Source organism: Fringilla coelebs (genome assembly GCF_963513975.1).
Source record: "Fringilla coelebs genome assembly, chromosome: 15".
In the NCBI taxonomy this organism is placed as follows: Eukaryota; Metazoa; Chordata; class Aves; order Passeriformes; family Fringillidae; genus Fringilla; species Fringilla coelebs.
The window spans coordinates 11,831,391-11,851,515 of NC_140041.1; the positions used below are offsets into that span (position 1 = coordinate 11,831,391).

General features: G+C 37.6%; 1 protein-coding gene across 2 annotated transcripts in view; it reads left to right on the plus strand.

The window, feature by feature from the left end:
- Positions 1–19,796, plus strand: part of CNOT6 (CCR4-NOT transcription complex subunit 6) — a 30,673-nt gene extending 10,877 nt beyond the window's left edge. The window contains exons 2-12 of one of the 2 annotated variants that reach the window (XM_084216035.1): positions 3,689–3,802; positions 6,261–6,447; positions 9,587–9,672; positions 10,628–10,732; positions 10,824–10,892; positions 12,304–12,461; positions 12,979–13,133; positions 14,090–14,244; positions 15,192–15,422; positions 16,671–16,873; positions 17,529–19,796. In XM_084216035.1, coding sequence (XP_084072161.1) covers positions 3,691–3,802; positions 6,261–6,447; positions 9,587–9,672; positions 10,628–10,732; positions 10,824–10,892; positions 12,304–12,461; positions 12,979–13,133; positions 14,090–14,244; positions 15,192–15,422; positions 16,671–16,873; positions 17,529–17,741 — 1,674 coding nt within the window. In that variant the 5' untranslated portion in view covers positions 3,689–3,690 and the 3' untranslated portion in view covers positions 17,742–19,796. The remainder of the gene's footprint in view (positions 1–3,688; positions 3,803–6,260; positions 6,448–9,586; positions 9,673–10,627; positions 10,733–10,823; positions 10,893–12,303; positions 12,462–12,978; positions 13,134–14,089; positions 14,245–15,191; positions 15,423–16,670; positions 16,874–17,528) is intronic. The other variant, XM_084216036.1, reaches the window with a different exon arrangement.
- The last annotated feature ends 329 nt before the right edge of the window (positions 19,797–20,125 follow it).

A 20,125-nucleotide genomic window follows, 5' to 3' on the forward strand; every position in this document is an offset into this window, starting at 1 on the left:
ATCTTTCCTGCCCTGTCACTCAGGGCAGGCTCATTTCTCCATTTTGAAGACATTATTTATTGGTAGTTTCCCCAGTCACCTGTAGCATTAACTACCTCATAGTCCAGCTTCTGCTTTGCTCATATCCATAGCCAAGGACACTTATCATTCCCAATGTCTTGTCAGGCAATGAGCTGAACTCCCTTCGTTCTAAGAGGTGCAGTGTATCTAAACCACCTCGGCCTCCAGAGTCCTTTCTAGGCCAGCAGCTCCTGCTGACATGGTGCCCTCCATGGCCCTGGTGCCGTGGCTGGGAGGGCACCCCAGGAGCTCGAGGTGCTGGTGATGACACTGTCATTGTCCAGGACAGCCCCAGTGCCCAGGCTGGCTGTGCATGGCCTGGCTGCAGCCGTGGCTGTCATCTGGAGAGACGGGCAGCAATCGGGGCAGGTGCGGCTCCACCTGGCAACACTTGGCTTTGTCTGCAGTGTTCTGTTCTGAGGGAAGCCTGAGCCAGAGCTCCATCACCCACCTGCTGCAGTAGCCAGCTTTGTCAGCTCTCTTCCAGCAGGTTGCCCTCCCTTGACATAACAATCTTCAGGTTTTTCCTTCTCTTCCTGGTCCCTGTCACCCTTCCCTGAAGGGGCTGTCAGTCCCTGCTGCCCCTCACCCTGTCCCAGTGCCTGTCTCTCAGCACCCTCTGTACAAACAAGGGCTTGGGGCAGTGTCTGCACTGGAGGCTTGAGCTAGAATTCCTGTGTCAGACCTGGGCACTGTTTACCTCCTGGGCCTTCCTTGGCTCAGTTTCTGTGGGGTAAGGGGCGTTAATTCTGTGTGGGGACTGAGTAACCCACGGTGGGAGTGGGCAGCCACACTCAGTACAGCTCTCAACCTCTTCTGTTTTTACAGCTATTAAAAGTGACAATTTCAATAACCTGGTACAAGATAGTAAACTATTTCATTTGCATTCAAACATACTTAAATGTCCTATTCATTAAATGTATGTAGTCTGGAGCATTTTCCAGGAGTCCATGTCATATCTTTGTTATAAAGATTTTCTCCATTACAAACTGATTTACTGTATGCAATAAGAACCTAACATTAAGGGTGTTTCACCATCTTTACTGGTGTAAGTGAAAATTACAGGTGGTATAAGCTCTTTTGAAAATTACCATGATGATTGTTAAGAGTTGCAGTTATCAATGGTTCTAAGGATGTTCAACACTATTTTATGGGCCTTACTAAAAATTGCTTTAGTCTGACAAAATTCTATTACTTAATCTGATGTTTACCTTAGCTTTTATGTTTTACTGTAGCAGCTTAGCAGGTGCTAAATTTGGATTTGGGGAGGTGGAGAAAGGAGACAGTAAAAGAGACTGATTTTCTTGAACTACTGCATGCTGTGAAGTTTTGAAATGCAGTTGAAGGTGTTGTGCTTGTATTTTTTGCTGTACTGTGAGATACTATCCAAAATTAGCCTTCCTGTCAGTTCCTGAGAAATTTTGAGTTCTGGGTGATAGATGAAGATGTGCTAATGCCTGGTGTGACAGTATCCTGGATGTGCCTGGTGGCAGTGATGCTCTTGGGCAGCAGTAGCTCCTTCAGCCAGGAGGCTCTCAAGCGTGTGCTCCTTTTTTGGCGCCTGGTAATCCTAAACAGCAGGGACTCTCCCTCTGAGAAATGCAGCAGTGAGAGAGGGAAAACCATCAAGAGCAGGAACTTATTGTAGAGAGGGAGGGTGACTTTATTGAGATGGAGTGACTGGGAGCGCAGGATCATCAGGATCCAGTGTTAAACCCCCGAATTCTTAAATCTCTAATTGTTTTAGTGTACATTAACAAAACCCACCGGAAAAGTATGTCATCCTCTTCTAGCAGTGAGCAGTGATACACTGCTGGTACCAGCAAAGCTGTTAATTAGTGCATGTGATTGAGTGTGCTCTGGGGAGCGTTCGTGTTTCTGTACTGAATGAGATTTCTGTCTTTGCTCTACCTGCTTCTCGAAAAATTGGAACATATTTATTAATTCAGGGAGCAGCAGGAAGAGAAAGCAGTAAATGTCTGACTAAGGTAAATGTTTCCTGACAAGCTGCAGCATTCCTACTTGGTCTTTGTGAATTATATATAATTATATGTAGAAATTTCAGAAGAGATGCTCTGTGCATTACTCTGATACATATTTTTGCACCAGTTGCATATTTAGTGCAGGAAGAAGTTAGGCTTTTACCTTTTTGGAGATTGTAATCCACTCTCCTCTTGTTTAATTAGTGAAGTTTGATGAAAAAAGTGTTACACTTGGAAATTCCCACACCCTGGGTACTCAAATGCCTTCACTCTGGCAGGAGCCTCACCCAGCTGCTATTTATAATCTGATCCTTTTACCCACAATTCACTTCTTAAAGGGGAATTTCTTTTCACTGCAGAAATCTGGTTTTGACCAGTAGTGGGATTGGGAAAGGGAAGGACGAGTGTGACTTAGTAAAAGAGCTGTTATATTAAAGTAAGCATGTGATACCTAAAAGCTTTATTTTAATTAAGATGCATAATTATCAGAAAGTTTTTGGTGGATTTCTTTTGTTTAACATGCAGAGTAAGCATTTTTCAGTAAAATCAGTAAACAAATTATAAGTCTGGTTGACAGTCTTATTTACTAGGAGTTATTCTTTGATTTTTTTGTATAATGACAACATTTTTCATTTCATCACAGGAAATGAAAAAATGAGAAAGCCTTAAAAGACTTGGTAGGAAGATGTCCTTAGAAATTTGACCAGTATAGCAGCTTGCTTATTGAGTGCATTTGGGTAGTATTACAATATTGCTGAAATGTATTTTGATGAATAATTGCATAATATTGCTGGTAATGTGTTTTTAAGTATTATTTGAGCCAGCATTGTTTAATTTCTCTATTTCATATAAATAGATTTATAGCTTGTTGTTTGTTGGAGAGGAATGTTTATTTCTCTGTCATGGTGCATGACTGAGTATGGTAAAAAGAACCTAGAAAAATTATTCTTATCAAGTTACCAGGAATGATGTGAAAAAGAATGAGAAGAATTAAGTTAAATTTTGCTATTAAATACCTGGCTGAAGAAAGTGATAGAAATATTTACCTTGTGTGCAGTCTTTTCAGATTGCAGAGAGTAGGGTGAAGCTTGGATTAAAACCTGTCACTTCTCAGATTTAAAGAATTGAGGATCTTTTTGAAACCTTAATTCTTTTCTTGATGCTGATTTGTGTGAAAAGCTGAGAATTGCAGTAAACCTGGAACTGATGGGTAATCAGAGTTATTAGCAGATATGTTCTCTAGGGGTATGAGATCCCAGTGGTCATGGTCATCCCTTTTTGTAGTTTCATTGTTGAGTAAGCAAGAGCCTGCAGTGGGATGTGTTGGTTTTGAGGCGCACACAACATAGCCATGGAAGGTAGTGGGACACAATTTCTAAACTGCTTTGCAGATTCTGGTAAATTTTGGGGGGTGGGGAAGAGTAGGCTGTTGTGTGCCATTCTAGGAGTATTAGGAATCTCTGTTTTTCTAATTTATAGCAGTGTTTCCTATTCAGCGACATTTGTAAATTGGCACCTTATCTGTAGCTTTGAGAAGTATTTGGTACAAAAGCCTAGTATGAAATTTAACTGAAATGGGAATTACCTTCTAAAGAATTCTCAGTATGTAATATCTCAGTTAATCACTTGCCTTTTGGTTTCAACAGGAATGCCCAAGGAAAAGTACGATCCACCTGATCCACGGAGGATGTACACAATTATGTCCTCAGAGGAAGCAGCCAATGGAAAGAAATCACACTGGGCAGAGTTGGAAATAAGTGGTAAGGATCTGAGGCATGGTCCTGAGTTAAGAACTCACTGCAAGTAGTGTGGGCTTGGACAAGTCTGGGGTGGAGTTACCTACCTTGAAGTGAGCCAGCAGAGCACAGGGATAGCAGCTGCCAGCTGGGGGGTGTGTGGAGGGAAGAGCTTGGGCTGGGATAACACAGGGAACTGTGGGAGGGGTAAGGTGGGGCAAGTGGGAAATCCCCATGTATAGGAAAGTTTTCAAGGTGAGGATATGGATGTGAACTCTTTGTGTTTTGAGATGATGAAGTGAGTGAGAGCATGAATTTAAGATTTAATTTCTCAAAGAGAAGACAATGAAGTTGGGGTTGATCTGTAGTGGTATGTCCTTACTATAGGTAATGTAACAACAAGGTATTAGTCCCTGAAGCAAAAGCTTTCTGTTTAAAAGCAGTTGTAAATTTTGCTTTGTTCTTAAGATTAAAAACAAACACCAAAGCCTCCAAAATAATCTTTTCTGAAAAATAAGATAATGGCCAGAATTCATAAGCATGTATTTCAACTGGTCAACCAGTCTCTTGATTTCTAGAGTAAATCCTGAGTTTGCTACAACAAGTATTAGCAAGGAAATTCACACAAACATTTTAAGAATTGAACAATTTTGTGACATTTTAAACTTAGGCTGTAATTTTGCGTGGATACGGAGGTTCTTTAAGCAACTGCAAAAATTGCCACGTGGGATTTAAAAATGACTGTTCAGTAGAGAAATTTATGGAAGAAGGACTAAACAAACAGTTCTTCAAATTGTGAAGAATCTTTCCATCCAGTTCACTGAATCTATGCCTTGCTTCTAGTACCACGTGCCTCCCCATGTGAATAGCATTCTTTACTGAAGGTTACAGATGCAGAAACCCAGTTAAATGCTGCTTCAGGAATCAGCATTATACATCAGCATTAGGCTTGGAATCCTCTTGGACATCTGCTGCTCTGCATAGGAAGTGCATTAAGTGATGGCTCTTTCTTTTCATGCCTGGTAATCTCACTATAGACTGATTCCCGCCAAGGGAGGTGCTGGAGTGGAGAGCCTGGATCAGGGATGTTGATTGGAAATCCTTTCAGCTGCAAGGCTTTCTATGATCACATTCACCTGTTTGCATTGGGGGTGGGGAAGAGGTGCTAATTCACTTTTAAAATGCAAAGAACTATCCATTTGTGTTTAAAACCTTTCAAAAGATTTCTTTACGAGCATTAGAGAAGCATCAATCCCTTAAGAACTGTATGCATTTGCCTTACAAAATAAAATGTGCAGTGTTTTTTGTTTCATTAATGTTCACGCTGTCCTTTCCTAGCAAAGGACTTGGTCACATAATAGGGAAAGCCACAAATGTTTTAACTGATCTCATTTAAATCATGTTTTTTCATGACAGGCTTTTTTATGCTTTGTTTTGTTATAGCTCAGTGGAAGTGATACCACTATTAAACATTTTGCTGCCAGAGACTGAGTCCTGGATGCCCATGTCTCAGTTTAACCTTCTCTGGGCACTAAATATGAATTCTTATTTTGGAGAAAATAATTTAAGGAAAGGAATTACAAAGTGTGTGTGTTGGTATAATATTAACCAGTCTGTTGTTAACCTTGATGAGTCACAGTGGGCATTTTAAAGTAGTTCCAGCTAACTTTTTGCCTTGGAAAAACTGGTGTTGGTACTCCTAAAGCTTTTCATACAGTGAGATGATTTATGTAGATGAAAAAGGATTTGCCCCTAGAGGAAAAAAATTTTGGAGACAAGAAATATTTTGAGACCTTCTGATGATATCTCACATTCCTTGCATGCAGCAGTGTAAAAATCTTGATTCTGTCACACAAATCCATGTTTCCACACTTCAGTTTACACAAAAAATCATACCTTTTTTAAAATATCTGGCAATAGTTGATACAGCTTTTAGTTGAATGCCAGATGGAAATCCATGTTCTCAACTAAGCATCTTAGTCAGCCTAAATATAGTGTTTCTATCTGTTCTTGGCTGGATTAATGCCATAGAGTAAAGATTTTTTGGTTTGAAAGATGTGCAGAAATAAGGGATGAACCAAAGCACTGTCTTTCATCTCAGACATAAACTATAATTGAAAAAAATCTGTTTCTTATACTTCTGTTAATGATAAATTCATGGTCAGCTAGTTAATATGTTTTGTCTTGTATGGAACTAGATAAAGACAGATGTTTAAGCCTTAAGAATGGATTGGGAAAAACAACCTCAAGCATCCCTGGCAATATCTTGCATATTCTCACACAATGACAGATTTTTCATCTATAAAATCAGTGATTATGGAATTTACATTGAATAAAATAATAATAATAAAACCCACAAAAAACCCACAAGCAAAACTCCCCCTCAAATTCCCCTGTTCTGTACATACGTGAGAAATGTGCTACTATTGCCAAATCTATGGATTTTGAATGTCCTGTTTTCTCTTGTACCTTTCTTCCACAGGGAAAGTGAGAAGCTTAAGTTCATCTTTGTGGACACTGACCCATTTGACAGCTTTGCATCTCAGTGACAATTCCTTATCCCGTATTCCTTCAGACATTGCCAAGCTTCACAATCTGGTATATCTGGACTTGTCCTCTAATAAAATCCGCAGTTTACCAGCAGAGCTCGGAAACATGGTGTCACTCAGGTATGTAAATCCTAACAGGAGTTAAAATTGTTCTTTTATTATCTTTGTAGCAACAGTTCACATTTCAGCATAAGTAAATTCCCTTTTCCTCCCTTCTTATCTGCCTCCCTGAATACTTGCTGTGGTCTGTGCAGCTCTAGCAGTGCTGGCTTTTGTGTGATCTCCTGTTCTGATGTATGACAGCACAGAATGAGCCTCAGAAGTGCTTGGTTTGATGGCAGTCACCATTTTATATTTTTCCAAATCAGGTTTCCTCTCAGGCATCTCTTTCCAGATTCTTTTACAAATATTTTATGTGGTGTTTGTCTTAAAGAGTAAGTGAAGCACCAAAAAAACAATTGCTTTTAACTCATAGTAAGGTTGAAAAAAGATCAGATTAAACATTTGTATTCGTGTTAACTAAAATGTTGTCCTCTTTATTCATATTTAGTAATTATACTTAACAATAGTTCTTGTTCTGTTTATTGTATAACAATTGCAACATCTGGTATCATCTAGTATGTCAGTATCATCTCCTCCCCACCTTTGCTGTGATGTAACTGCATTCCTGTGCAAACTGGGGAGGAGGAAAAAAATGTTGTAATCACAGCTTTTCAAGTTTTTTTTCCCTTCAGTTTTGCAATACCAATATGTACAAAGTTAGCCTGGAAGTCAAATATGAATAATGGTGCCTATTTAGATTATACTTAAGGCTGCAGCATTTTGCTTTGTAAAAACACTGTTACATAAATACATAAATTATTTATGTAAGCGTAAATATTTACAGGCGACAGTCTTTTGCCCTTGACCCAAAGGAAGAGCCTTATCTTGGGTTTATTAGACAGTTGCCAGTAATTTTCTTCATTGCTATTAATTTTGGAGATACTTCTGAACAGCTTTCTCAAATCCAGAAAATAGAGAGTCTGAAAGTAACAAGAATGTTATTGGAAGTAAGGGCAATGATAGAGCAATGGACTGCCAGCACAGCTTTCATGAAATTGGAAGCAAAACAAGTTTGCACATAGAAATATCTGTCATTGCATTTTCCTCCCCTTTAGAAAAGTCTGCTCTGTTGGAGAGGATTAAGCTAGCTGATTAAATTGGTGCTAAAAGCTCAAATTCCAGAGCAGTTCAAGCCTCAACCTTGGAGGCTGAGCAAAGGGACCTTGCTTTTTGAAGTATAATTGGCAGCTCTGTTTTGTAGCATGTTGTATAGTTGCTTTCAACTGGAGAGGAGTCTGTTCTAAGCTCTAGTTCTTTGCCTTACTATTTCAATCAAAAGCAGTTATTAGTTACAGGTTTCTTCCCTTGTTTATTCAATTCCTTGGATATTGTGAGGTAGCAACCCTAAATTTGCTGGAATAGTCTCAAATTCGTCTTTGTACTTAATTAGCCTTCTTTCAGTCTTTTTAAAACAATTTTGTAAATGTAACACTTGTGATGTGGAGATAGCTTAGCAGTGCAGAGTCATCAGTAATGTCAAATCATTATGCCTTCTTCCCAAAACTTCTTATTCTTCCCAACACTTCTCCTGATTTATTCTGGCTGATTCTATGAAGCTTCAGCTCTTGAAAGTCCTAAGTTTCTTCTGAGCAGAGAAGGGTAAATCTTGTAAATGTGAAATGTGTAGCTAAGGTCTAGGATCACATAAGCTTTCTATTTATGACCAAAACACAGCACTTGAGCCCAGATCTCTAGATGTGCAAAGCTGTGTATGAAGCCACTGTTCTCCTCAGTTAATTGCAGCTGCTCCATGGTTTTTTTACTGTAGTATAAGTGAAGAAAAACCCATTAGCACATCCTGTGTGTGAGAGCACATTGCAGGTCCCAGCTGGGCCAGGGTTTTCTGTTCCAGGCTGATGTTGCTGCAGACTCTTCTCCTGGATTCTGGGAAGTTGTTCGAGCTAACAGTAATTCAACCATGGGCATTGCTGATATCCCAAGCCGCAGAAATCATTTGTGCTGTCAACACTGAGAACTGATAACAGCTCTCCCAGCTCCCACACCTGGAGCTCTAGGTTTGGTCTGTACTGTAGAGCTCTCGAAGACTCCTTTCATCTCCCTTTTTACTGCAAGTAGTTGAAAAAAGAGATGTCAGAGCAGTAGGATTTCTGATCTTTGCAGAAAAAGGAGGGAAAAATAAACAGTGTAACATGTTATCTTGGCAAGCTCAGCTGTAAAACAGATCCTCTTGATATGCTTGAAAGAGCTTGAGTGCACCCCCAGTACATTTGCAGATGACACAGAGCTGTGTGGAAGGGTTGATCTGCTGGAGGGCAGGAAGGCTCTGCAGAGGGACCTGGACAGGTTGACACTAAAATCAAATCCGGGGGTCAGTTCTGGGCTGTTTATGACAAGAAGGACACTGAAACCCTCAAATGCTGTTCTGTAGAAATCAACAAGCGTTAAATTAACTCTTGCCCTCCAGGTTTCCTTTCTCCTTTTGTTGCCCAGAAATACTTGTTAAGTCTCTAGGTACCAAGTTCTCAACACTTTTGAACAGCTACTTTATATTGATTGATTCTATGGAAGTCCTTCCCGATTACCAGGAATCCATTTAGGAAAGTGAAAAGTCTATTTTTTCCGCCCGATTTGTTGGGATATCAGAATTCAGGACATGAATTCTGTTCCTGCCTGTATATTGCTTTTGTGAGTTTCAAGGCACATATTTTGTCTTACTACTGAAATTATGAACCCAAACCAACAGAAAATTACCACTGTAAATGACTACTGCATGGTAATGCCATAGCTGTAATCATACTGCCGTGATCCTGGATTTTTTAATTTGATTTCAGGGATATAATTTCCCTTTATTTCTTAATCACAGCTGACCTGTTTCATGGTCTGGTTTGTCTGAACTGTTACTGCATTATCACTTGTAGATACTAAAGTGTTTAATTATTGCTAATGTTCACAAAAGTCTGACTGTTTAAGATAAACTGTCCAAACAGATCCTTTTCCTCTGTACTTCAACATAATGTGTTTTGTCTGGTGTGTGTGTCTGAGTACAGCAGGATTTCCCTAACAATTGCTGTTTAGTCTCTGAATTTTTCAACACTGTGGTTTGCTACTATATTGATTCTCTTCTAGTTCAATTTTTGTACAGCTGCAGATAAACATTGCTGTTTACAGACCCATATGATTCTTGCTCTGTCTACAGGGAACTACATTTAAATAACAACCTGTTACGAGTTTTACCTTTTGAGCTGGGAAAACTGTTCCAGTTACAGACTTTGGGTCTGAAAGGTACTGCTGTTTTTTTCTTGGTGTCTGTGCTTATTTAGTGATACTGCTGCTGAGCTGTAATGGCTGTAGTCTGCTAGTTCATAAAATGTCACTGATTAGCAATCCAGATGTAGCTGCTCACTCCACATTTATAAATACTGTTACTTAGGGATTATTTAGAAAAATAACAGGTTTTGCAGAGCAGTGCCCATAGAAAGAGGTTTCCTTTTCTTTTTGCAGACTGTGCAGAAGCTTTCTGTTGGTTGCATGGGGGTTGAATGCAATTCTGTTTTAAGTAAGAAATAGTCTGTGGTTAACTGTGGTACATCTCCAGCCAGAAAGAGAACATCCTTTGTACAGCTGCAGGGTTCTGTGCTGTTCATGCAAACAGCAATTTAAGTCTTTTCCTTCCCCACCCCTGAACTTTATGGATTCTAGCCATAAAATTGCTGACCTTGGGGAATTTTGAGTCACAAAATCAGAAGCACAGGAGATATAATACCTCTATACACTGTTAAGTCTCAAAAGTCCATTTATCTCCCCCTTAAAACTGGGCACTTGCTGTGTGTGTTGTCCATGACAACTTCTGCAATCTGCTTATGTTTGGCAGATGGCAGTCTCTGCTGAGGTCTGGCTGTCAAATCAACTGCTGGGGGGTGTTTCACACTGAGCAGAAGTGGCTCCTGTGTTTGTGCTCATCAGCTCTGTCTGTTGTACCACAAGTTCTTCCCTACTTTTAGTCCAAGCACCACCTTTGGGATGCTCAGTCCCACAGCAGAATCAGCAGGGAATGTTGTTAAACTTCACTAGGGCTGTCCACATATCCAGAGTTTGGTGGGACTGAAGACCTGAGATCTGAAATCCCAAAGTAGTTCATAGTAGATCTTGTCTCCAAGATGTCAGCTATCAACACTGATATGCAAGTCTGCAATGGTTCTGTGTATTTTATTCAATATTCCTGTGAATTGGTTTGTAGGAAACCCACTTACACAGGATATTCTGAACCTGTATCAGGAACCAGATGGGACGCGACGGCTACTGAACTATTTGCTTGATAATTTGGCAGGTACTGCAAAAAGAAGTAAGTGATCATTCTTCAAACATTTCTTTCTGCTGTGTTAAATAAATGTGATTATCACTTGTTGTATCTCTATTTTAAAATGTTCCCGTAGTTTCGACAGAGCAGCCACCTCCAAGATCCTGGATTATGTTGCAAGAACCAGACCGTACAAGACCAACAGGTACTGTAACACTTCAAGGATTTCTCATTTCTTCTATTTTCCTTTTAATAAAAGCTGTTGATCTTTACTGGAAAAGAAGTTAATGCTTAAATTAACCAATCATCTTGGCAGTGCTGACCAGCCAGCTGAAGTCATTCTATCCCAGTTGGAACACCTGTTCCAGATTTTCCCATCTTCCACTCTAAAGTAATTTATTTTTAATTAACATCCCCCTCACAGGAATTGAAACTGTTGTCCACAATTAGTTAAACAGTGGAATTATGAAAGGCTTAATTTAACTTTTGTTGAAGAATAAAAAAATTGAAGCATTTGAGCGTGATTTCCAAAAAATGTACAATTGTTTTAAGTAACCAGAGTATCATCCTTGATTCAGCATTTTTCTTGCTGTTGGGATTCAGGTCATGTGTAATTCTTTGCTATTTTTTTTCCCTGCATAAATTGTTTAGAATATAGTCTTTTCTATTTAGCCACACACCAAAAATTTTAGTGTATTTCTCAATTATTGCAGTGTCTTCTCTTTCAGGACTGGTAATTTTCCCATTATTAAGGTGATTGCTTCAAAGATCACGATGTTAATGCAGTGTCTGTTTTGCTGTCACCTATTTACTGGTTTTGAAAATGCTAGACTTTGACCCTAGTCAGACCAAGATTCTTTTCTTCAATTTTCTGTCTTCAAACAGTGGTCTTGTTTCTTTTTTCTACATTTGAGAGGAGCTTCCAAGAATCTCATTGTTGTACTACAAATTCTTTAAGTGCTTTTTAAAAACAAACAAACCTATAAAACCCAAAAAAAACAACCCCCCAAATCCATGCTGTTGGATTACCTGTCAAATTGCCCCAGCCTGTCTCATTATTACTCATTTCAAATTAATATGGAGAGGAGATATTTCTTGTCCTATGCCTGAATGGCTTTTTGAGGTGGAAATATTTGAGGGGTTAATTTGCCTACGCTTTTTCTTTGTGTGAAAGGATCCTCATCCTGCCTATGGATTGCAGTTTGTGGTGGCAATAATTAAAGTAGATTTTAAAGACTCTAATTGTAGACTTGCAGACCTTTGTGTAGCTGGCAGATACAAGCGTTCAAATACACTTATTTTGTTTTGGGTTTTTCACAGTACAGCACCACTTAGCATAAAACACATTTTTTTGCTCTTCACTGTGTTAACCATATAAAGGGGGGTGTTTGTTTCCTAATTAAATGCTAGAAGACAGCTGCCATAAGTCCAAACATGTAATTTGTCTCCCCTAGAAGAACGAACAATTTTTTTAGCACTGATACACATGCTGTGTTTTGGTTGAAACAAATGAAGCGTGAATTGATAAATTTGCAGAAGACAAAAGTCAGGAACATAATTGTATTTTTTTTTGTTGTTTAATCTATCAGTGTGTAAGTAAAATTATTGTTCTGCAGCCTTGTTCTCTGTCATGTGTTACAACGTCCTCTGTGACAAATATGCCACCCGGCAGCTGTATGGCTATTGTCCATCCTGGGCCTTGAACTGGGAATACAGAAAAAAAGCCATTATGCAGGAAATACTGAGCTGCAATGCTGACATCATAAGTCTGCAGGTAAAAAAAATGCACCATTCTTTCTTTTCCTTTTCTATTCTCATGTGCTGGTTTCTTCACATGAAGTGTATTTTTAGTAAACGGTCGGTTTTCAAAACCTTCTGCAAACAAAAGAAAAAGAAGTGATGTTTAGAACATTATTTGTTGCTTGACATCAAAAGAAGGCTCTCAGCCCCCGCAGTTGGAATGGGAACCAGCAGCCCCTGATCAAAGCAATGTTGGTGGGGGTGTCTTCGTGCCTGTGTGTGTATGTGGGGCTGTAATTGACACATTTTCAAATAAGAGGCTTGAGATAATCATAACTCCAGGGATTACAGAAATTCATTTATATTTTCTTAAAATAAGGATATTGCTCTTGAATTTGCATTCTCTGATGTACTTAATTCTTAGATTTTTTTCCTCTTAAATCTAATTTGAAAGTGATTTACACTTCTGAAGAGTCTAAATAATATCTGTCTTCTATATTTTGTACTATATGAATATAGTACATTCATGCTGTGCTGCTTTAACTTTACAGGAGGTTGAAACGGAGCAGTACTACAGTTTTTTCCTGGTAGAATTGAAAGAACGTGGCTATAATGGATTCTTCAGTCCAAAATCTAGAGCTAGGACAATGTCAGAACAGGAAAGAAAACATGTTGATGGTTGTGCAATATTTTTCAAAACAGAAAAGTAAGTGATGTGGTTTGCCTTCTGTTGTCTCTTGCTGTCTTTTACATAATTTCTCAGGTGGGTCTTATAGTTCACACAGTTGGGCTTTAACTGTCCTGTTGTAGCCAGGCAGGGTTTTGTTATCAGAGCATTCCTACCCCTGGAAAGACTGGTTTATATGACAGAGATCATTCTGTGTGCAACTAGCAATAAAAATTTAACCTTGAAATACTGAATTGAATGAGATTTCATTCCATTTGAGCAGTGCTGGTTGGGAGTTCACTGAATTATCCTTCATTTGTTGAGTGTAATAATAGAAAAAGAAGGAAATAATGAAAAATGAAGCAGAGTTTCTTGCCTTTTGTTTTGTTTTTTTTTTTATTGAAGGAATTTATAATCCCCCAAATTGCAGAAAAAGGCCTCAGATGACATTGACTTTTTGATACATTAGCCTTTGGTAAAGCAGACAACAAGGGATCACTGCACACTTCTGTAAAAAAACCCTAATCATTTAAGAGCTGCAGCACTTACTGGTTGTGTCATATTGCACTGTACAGCTCTGGATGTGATGGTAATAATGTCCCTTCCTGCTTCCATTCCTGTGTATCTATAAGTAAATATAGGTGCCTGGTTTGCAACCTAGTGGCTTGGAAAATTATTTGCTCCCTCTTTGTAAAATCTGCATATTTGAACTAGGAGCAAATGCAGAGTTAGAAACAAGCATGACTTTTCTAAAATACCTCTCTCTCTCTCTCAACAGAATCTTTTAATTGTAACTAAAGTACTGTAAACTACATGAAAATTGCTATGAAAACTTTATCACTTGATTTCAATTTGGGATTTTATGAAATGATGTGACTGGCTGCGATTTTCACATCATAAATGTGTTTGAGCTTTAATTAAAAGGAGAATTACTGATAACATTTCCAACTGTATCTGGCTGCTGAAAACAATTACATATGATGTTTTTCTTTCAGATTTACTTTGGTCCAAAAGCATACTGTTGAGTTCAATCAACTAGCAATGGCAAACTCAGAAGGTTCAGAGGCTATGCTGAACAGAGTTATGACAAAAGATAACATTGGAGTCGCTGTTCTGTTAGAACTGCGAAAGGAATTGATAGAAATGTCATGTAAGTCCCATTTCATTCATTTTTAAAATAGATGGTATTTTGTGAATGAAAAAAAAAATTGCTCGTTATAATAAACAAGAGAAACTAGGTTCTGCAGGTGAATTTTTCTTTGCAGTTTGTATGTTCAAATTTATTTCCAAAAAGGATTTTGGGGAAAAGTCATATTGCTTAAATGATGAGGGTTTTTTTTTTTTCCCCCACTTGTATTTGTAAGGGAAAAAAGATATAAAAACTTGAGTGATTTTGTCGTTTGGGTTTTTTTCTTAAAACTATGTACAAGTATTAAAGAATCAGGTGGTGTTAGTTGTGTGTTCCTGGATCATGTATCTCCATTTTAACTTATTTTCTCTCCTGTCATGCCTAAACAAACTGTTTGTTCTGCCCTGTCATTCTTAATTTAGGAAATGTAAATTGGCTTTATAAGTATCACAGTGGGAACCTACTCAGCCTGTGTTATATTTATCCAAATGATATTTTATTAATTCAGATTGTAGCAAACAAGCCTTTTAAGAAACACTTCCAGCAAGAGAGGTAACTTAGAATGTGGATAACTTAGAATTCAGAGCTCGCTGCCTAATAAGATATGAACAGAGTTTGTTTGCTATCATAGCCTGAGGAAAGCTGCTGTAATTTTTTAGAAAAACATTATTTGCCTGTAATTAGGATTATCCATTACTTATGTTAATTTTCAGTGAATACAAAAGCATTACATGTAACAAGATAGTCTGTTAATGGTCTTGAATGTGGAATATCATTCCTAATGCTTTCTATCAACTAAAACACTTGTTAAATGTAAGAGGAGGTATCTTGATTTGAATGTTTTTAACGCTCTTGAAGTCATACTGCTATTTTATTTTTTTGTCCCCTTAAACATTTTGTTTAAATTTTTGTAATAGTGTTTTCTGTCGCTGACTGATTTTAAATAAATAACTGATTTTAAATTTTAGCTGGAAAGCCACATCTTGGGATGGAAAAGCAGCTAGTTCTTGTAGCTAATGCACATATGCATTGGGACCCAGATTATTCTGATGTGAAGCTGGTTCAGACTATGATGTTCCTGTCCGAGGTAAAGAACATTATTGATAAAGCTTCTCGTAGTCTCAAACCTGGTGTTTCGGGAGAGCTTGGAACCATTCCACTTGTACTGTGTGCAGATCTCAATTCTCTACCAGACTCTGGTAAGAGTTCTATTTCTTATTCTTTAGACTGTTTCAAGTGTGTAACAATTGTAAGTTTTTCTGTTTAGAAAATGCATTGTTTGATAATATGAGCTCTAGAGGTGCTAAGGAGAGAGAAGGGGAGAGAGAACTGTTTCATTTGTGAGTGACCTTATTGCTTGTGCTATAGTAGAGTTGTGTCTGGTCTTTCAGAATCCTTACCACTGTAATTTTGTTCCCTGTTTATTCCTGTATTTTAAAATATCTTCCAAAAATAACTGGAAACATGAGTGTGTTGCTGATAATTCAGTTTTCTTAATTTTAAGTGTGAAAAGATATTTTTCCTTTAAATTTGCTACCATACTATCATTTTCTGTCATGTTTTAGAACTTTTAAAATTCAATACATCCCCTTCAGAAGGGGACTTACCAGAGCTCTTTTTTAGCATGAGACTTTGTTTCTTGACTTGGTGGCAACTTTATGATGTGCAAGGAAAGGACACATTCAGTGACTGCCACCTTGCTTGGTCAGGTACCCAGCTGAAGTGCTGTATTCAGGAGCCATCCTTCATCTCCATTCCTGGTCCCCTTCCTTCTGGCTTCATCTTGGCAACTCTTAACATCTGTTAGGGTTTTAAGGAGCAGTTTTTGCTCAGCAGTAATGGATCTGGGTTTCTTTTTGATCCAAGGGAGGCCAGTATCACTAGTGGTGATTGCAATGACCAGTTCATGTGTCTCATTGTGTCTTCAGAACAACTTAACTGCCTCTTTTACCTTCCAGAACTTTAACACAGATGTTCTGAAATTCAGGTACAACCATCGTTTTATGTGACACAAATCTAATCAATTTGACTTTGCAGCCTCTTTAAAGTTAACTTCTGAAGTAGTGTTTCAGAAGTTTGCCTTTTTGCAACACTTTAGCTGAAGAACATTAAACAACAGGACCTGAGCATAAAAGCAAGAAGAGGCAGCCAATAACTAGCATTGATAGAATTTTACTTCTGATTTTTTTTTTCATCTTTCCCTTCCCAATCTGTTTTATTAATCTTCTCTTTTTTCCTAATCGAAGTGTGTCACTTTGTTCTAGGTGATATTTGCTCTTGATACACATTGCCCTTAAGTATTTTAAAAGAACTGCTGTTGATTGTACTTTGTATTGTTAAGGTTTTGTTTATATAAAGCCTAAAGTTGCATGTCTGACTTTAAGTACCTACACTTATTTGCTGAATGTTTGTTAATACCTTCTTGTTTGTAATGTGTCTCCTCACAGGTGTTGTTGAGTACTTGAGCACTGGTGGAGTGGAAACAAACCACAAAGATTTTAAGGAACTGAGATACAATGAAAGTCTTACTAACTTCAGCTGTAATGGAAAAAATGGGACAACAAATGGAAGAATTACACATGGTTTCAAGTTGAAGAGTGCCTATGAGAATGGTCTAATGCCTTACACAAATTACACATTTGACTTCAAGGTAAGGACTTGCTTATATTTTGGAAAGGTTTTCCGTTTTCAAGTGTAACTAATGTGATTTGCTCTGTGAAGTTTTTATATAAGTTAATCTGTGTAGGTAAGTTCACCAAGTTAATACTTAAAACATAGCAAACTAGAATGCCCAGCTCTTGAGTCTCCTAGAAACCATCTTATTCTTTTTAATAACTTGCAACAGCTTTACAAGAGTTGGGGTGCTCTTAACCTCCCCTGTAAACAGTAGGAGTTTGTGTTTTGATACTCCAAGCTAAATGACAGGGGCACTTAAGCTGTCAAGTGCAAGGAAATAATCCATGTTGCTTCTGGAAAAGTCTGAGCTCTCCATTGGGAAAACAGAGATTGTTTTTTTCCTCTTAAAAATCAGTGAAATGTGATTTGAAGCTCTCTAGGAGGTTGGAAATTGAAACCCACAAAAGCATAGCAGAAGTGATAAAGGGTGGCCTTTTCTTTTGTTTTCCTAATCTATACTGAGGATCCCACTGGATATAGGGAGAAGAAATCTCCTAAATTGTGATGTGCTATAGAGAAGGAGTGGGATATTTCATTACTTGTAACGCTGAGCTCACCTCTTGTTTGGAATAATAACTTGAGACAAAAATAAATACTAACAATATCTTTTTTTTCCCCTCTTGTTTTAGGGTATTATTGATTACATCTTCTACTCTAAACCTCAGCTAAACATACTTGGCATTCTTGGACCTTTGGATCATCATTGGTTAATAGAGAACAATATAAGTGGTTGTCCACATCCACTCATCCCTTCTGACCACTTCTCACTTTTTGCACAACTGGAGCTTTTGCTGCCTTTCCTGCCTCCTGTAAATGGAATCCATCTCCCTGGCAGGAGGTAGTCAAATACATTTTAGAGGGCAACCTCAATCTAACTTGTACAATTGTAAAATCTGAATATAGAGGAGTGAGGTATGGCCAACAGGGATTTTTTTTCTTAATAATCTTAATCTTAAATCTAATTATTTGCTAAAGACATAGTAAAAGCCAGGTGCTATCAACAGACACAATTCTGAGCCCAATATACTTTGTATACTGTTCCACAGCGATTGGTGCAATTTGCACCTTTCTTTAATACATTACAATTAACCTTCCTGTTTCTTTTCTCCAACGTGACATTTTCATGCCTTGAAATAGGGAATTGTTATACAGTGTATTCTCTTTGCACAGTTATCTGTAGCACTACTTTTTTGAGGCCAGTAGGAACATCCACAGAACATTCTCCGTACTTCACTCCCTCCTTTTTCAGACTTGTTTGTAAAATATAGAATTTGAATTTAGCCTTTATTGATTGTATATGAACAACAGAAAACCTGATTTATGAGATTTTGTACTTTAAAAAAAAAAAAGAAAAATCAGATTTGGAAAATGATTGTATTGTAAACTAAGGCTAAATTTTTATCTGTTTTCATGTGTTATAAAGGCCAGCGTGTAAAAGAGGTTGTCACAGGTTTTCTCTGCTAATGATTTGCACTGTTAGGGTTTTGTTAGCCCTTTTATACTACTTTTTATGTTCAATTGAGAACGTTGCTTTCAAAATCCAAACCTATAAAATATTAATATCTTACAGAGATAATGAAATACATTCTATTTCTGATAAAAAAAAAGAAAGAGGCATAGAGTTCTCACAGAACAGATAAGCTGAGCAGTGAACATAAGTAGACCTGTATGGATTGAAAGTTATTGCTTATGTGTACACAGTCAGACTTTTTTTCATCTCTAACTTTTGAAGTAAAATCTAGGATACTTGTGTACAGCTTCTTCATTTCTGTTTTAAATATTTGTCCTATCTCCACTGTGCCTGCTTAAATTTGTTCTCAACTAGCACTGCCTGTGCATGCAGAGAGATCCTGTGCATCCTCTTTTATTTTTTTAAATAATGTTAACACTTGTGAAAATTTTATGAAGATACTTTTGTATAAGCTGTGGCATCTTTTTTCCTTTGTGAAGCATTGAATATCACACTTTGGAACATGTTCAGGTTATGGGTACACAGTTTCTAGCTTCTAATGCCCATGCACTGCTTCTTTCAGTGTCATTGCACAGTGCCGTTTTTCCCACTAAGAGTTACTATCATGTGGATTCTCTTTTGTTTGTGTGTTCCTCAGTTTCTGAAAGTATAATTCCTTGAAGATAAAAACCTAGCCCTACATTTTCTATTAATGAAGCAGTGTAAAATAAATGCATCTTCAATACAGGTCCCAAAGACAATTCTTCAGATCATATTTTAAAGTGACCAAGTCTTATTTTAAAGTGTCAAGCAAGACCGAAGTTATAGTGTACCCTCAGTGCCATTTGTGTCATGAAGCCAAGTATGTAACAGCTTACAAATTTAACTTGTCTATTTGTATCCTGAAAGGGAGAATTCATCATCTCCTTAAACTAATACAACTTGAATAATAAATGTAAAAAAAAAAAAAAAAATAATAATGGAGATAGAGCTTGGTCTTAAACAGCTTTTGTTTCAGCTGCGGGCAGGGAAGCAAAAGGACACTGAGCATTAAGAGAAAACTTTCTAAATATTGTGAATTTTTTATATGTTAGAGAATTGATTGGTAATAATGATTCAAAATTTTATTGAAAAGTCGGCAGCACACAAGTGTGCTCAAACCGTTCTGTTTTAAGCTCAAAGTAAAAATTGCAGACAGTTCAGATATGTAAAATGTACATTTTAAAATTTCAATACCAGAAATTTTGATCTTGAATCCTTGTCTGGGACCTGATCTCTTGGGGTTGTTTTGGTTTTAGTTGTAAAAACACCAAACATGTCCAGTTTATAATCAGTACATTGAAATGCTGGTAGTATTGCTGTAGTAGATTTAATGCGTAGTGTTATTTTTTTTCTGTTTGTTTTTTGGGGTTTTTTTGTAAAGTGTGAATAAAAGGTGTTTTACTCATGTTTCCTTAATGATGTCTTGGTAATGTACATCTTGACAATTTCCAGTAATGATGAGCCAATTTAGCTTGTCAGACTAAGCAAACTATTTTTCTTTTCTGATATCTGGATTGTGTAAGGAGTCCAGAAAGCTTTACAGAAGGGGAAGGGAAGCACTTACTCATTTTGTATTTTTTTAGAGGGGGATAATTTACTTTAATAGATGCTGGAGCTTGAGTGCACTTGTTAGATTCTAAAGGTTTGAGCTTTATCCAGTATGTGTTCTCCTCTATTGCTTAGTCTTAAAAAAATATTTGAATTTATGACAGCATGTGAAAATATGGCCCTTTG